At 36.9% G+C, this 2846-nt stretch overlaps 1 protein-coding gene across 2 annotated transcripts in view; it reads right to left on the bottom strand.

Annotated features, from left to right (window-relative positions):
- Positions 1–49: 49 nt before the first annotated feature.
- Positions 50–2846, bottom strand: part of LOC101859738 — an 18390-nt gene continuing 15593 nt past the window's right edge. For both annotated transcript variants that reach the window (XM_005108952.3, XM_005108953.2), the window contains exons 2-3: positions 1776–1940; positions 50–715 (exon numbers count right to left, since the gene is read on the bottom strand). In XM_005108952.3, coding sequence (XP_005109009.1) covers positions 513–715; positions 1776–1940 — 368 coding nt within the window. In that variant the 3' untranslated portion in view covers positions 50–512. The remainder of the gene's footprint in view (positions 716–1775; positions 1941–2846) is intronic.

Genomic DNA, 2846 nt, shown 5'->3' with positions numbered 1-2846 from the left:
CCCCCCCCACAAAAAAGCTGTAACACTTAAATACAGTCCATTAAAATTCTATTTGCCAAAATTCATGCAGCTTGTTCAACAGTTTGACTTTTCACCCCTAAAGATGGCCTTGAATAAGCTTACCAAACAAGTTGCTGCGCAATATTCCTCACTCTTACAAATAAGCTGCATACGAAAACCAATTAGAATTTAAAATTTGTTTATGACTGTCTCAACTTTCCTAATAGAAAATAAAATAAATCATTGCTACATGAGAGTAAAGAGTAAAAATCCTACCCATAAGGCACATAGTACATTACTATCAAATCTGTGGAAAAAGATACTATCATTCCCTGTACATATTCGTGTTCCTAGAGCATACATCAAGCTTTCACAATCAAAATCTCTTACACAGAACAATTATCCCTACAGGCAACCAGAACTTACACATTCAACCAATCAATTTCTCAAAAATAACCATACAAAAAACCAACAATCTGCAAGCATTCAAAACATTTCAAGCTTTCAATCAATCATTGTCTGAAACTGAGCAAACAAAGAACTATCAAACAAGCAGCAGAAATAACCAGTGTCGTGGGTCCAAGTACAGAACTGCCGTTACAACCATCAGAGCCACACCAGCACTTGATTGTGACGCCACCATTATTTTGCCAACCAATGCAGCCTTCTTTTTTTCCTTGTCTGGGCTCACATGTTCTTGTTACAACTTGGGAGACTGAAAGTATAGAGAAATCTTGTGATCAAAACCAGCACAAATTGCAATAAATTGACAACATCCAGCAACAAATCAAAAACACTAGAACAACACTCCAGACAGAGACACACCCTTCTGTCTCATCTCACCTGTCACATGACACAAAGCAAAGCAACTCTCTCACCACCTGCTGCGCACAGGAAGTTGGAAAGAAAATTTGGTAGGTGGTTTAGCCTATTGAACGTGCGATGTGAGATGAGTACTGATATTTGTACACTACTGTGAGCAAAAAGAATTAAAAGGAAAGCGAAAGAGTCAGTAAAGAGGGAAGCTAAAACAGCCTCAAAATCCTTTGTGTCAACCAGATCTGCTGGAATTTTTTATCATCAAGGAAGTTGAAATTGATTTAAAGAGGGGCAAAACCAGGGATCTAAAATTCTTTCGTCTTAAACAAAGTCAACTGTATTTCTTTAATCAGCAATTTTGACACCACTGTTGGTTTTAAAAGTTTGTAAAATGTGCATGAATAAATGCATTTTTTGTAAGAGTTACATATTTGCACATCAGAATCTTGTCTGTTGATTATAACCCAACATGGTGTATCTTTATTTCAAGTTCAAATTCATACCACAGTGGAAGCGACAGATTGTGCTGTGTTTCTTTGCTTGCTCAGCATTGACATTCAATTCAGCTTGTGTTTTGACCGCTGTTACTTATGCAGTGTGTTTTCGAAGTCACTTTGATCAAAACATGGCAGCACTGTGTTTCGCAGCAAGTTTCGCTACTGCTCCTGTGATGGGGCCATGCCTCTTTGTCAACCTTAACATCATGGATATCTTGCCTTTTCTTCAAAGTAAAATTGCCTGAACATCCTACTTTTTCTTCCAAGAGGAAAAAAACCTCCAGAAGATCTTGAAATCCAAAGTCCATATCTCACAACTGTCTGAATCTTTCTCATCCAGCCAAGTTAGCAGAAAGCTTAGTCTTTGAAATGAAATCACATATTCTACACTAAGTACAGCAATATAAATCAAGTAAAAATATATGCCCCCCCCCCCCCGAACAAAACAGCATCACTTACATCTCTCCCAGCCATTAATGTAGCCGGAATCTCGGATCTTGACAACTGTTTTGTACTTGACACAATACTGGTCGTCATCACAGTCACCCAAGTTGTCTGTGAAGTACGGGTCTCTGCATGTCTTGTACTCTAAAGTAGTGCACTGATGGCACTGGAGACCAGAAGCTGAAAAGGCCAACATAAGACAAAGTTATAAAGAAGGCATAATCATTTGAGGGGCCTAACTCCTAGAACTGGGTACATTTAGTGACTAGAGACCATTTATCTATGATTGAAATCCTAGGTTTTTGTTTAGTTTGAGTAAAGAGATGCACATCAACATAATAACAGTCATTTAGTGCAGGGTGAAGTTGGACAAATTAACAGCAAAGGAATAAAAAAAAAAAAAGTAGGACCTACTCCTGGCATCTTCCCACAACCCGCCAAGTCCTAAGAGATCTCCCAAGAATACCACTACATTACTGTGGCAACTAATACTAAGAATAATGGTAATGACATATATATACTTTTTTTGGTCGGAAAGCAGTACTCATTTAATGTGTCATAGTCTAGCGTTCATTATGAGAAAGGATCATATGACGTCACAATAATGCACATGTGCTGCAAGTGCAAGGTCATTCTTCAGTAGCATCTCAGTCCCCCAAAAGACAAACACTGCTGCATCCAGTTGAGGACACACCACTAGATCTAAAATTGATACATTACAAATCAAATTGTCAGTCAGCACAATTAAAACCCTAAACAAGGGTAGAAAGTCAAAATTAATTCAGATCTCAGTTTTGATCTTAGGATAAAATGCTGGCCAAGTCAATAAAATGAGTCATGACATCAATTTTTTTCCAACAATATATATCGTAACCAATGTTTTAGAGCGCAAAGAACAAAATCCCATGAGAAATAGCATGTCATAAATAACTTTTATAAAATTGGTCAAATTAAATGAAAAATTGATGATGACCTTCATATCAAAGATGATAAGTAATAATAAATAATAATAATAATATATAACATTTATAGAGCGCATTTCCAAAAAAAATAGCTCAATGCGCTTTACATTGGAATACCCATTTT

This window comes from Aplysia californica, unplaced genomic scaffold (assembly GCF_000002075.1).
Source record: "Aplysia californica isolate F4 #8 unplaced genomic scaffold, AplCal3.0 scaffold00738, whole genome shotgun sequence".
In the NCBI taxonomy this organism is placed as follows: Eukaryota; Metazoa; Mollusca; class Gastropoda; order Aplysiida; family Aplysiidae; genus Aplysia; species Aplysia californica.
The sequence above is the reverse complement of the archived record's forward strand: the minus strand, read 5'-3'. Positions and strand labels throughout refer to the sequence as shown.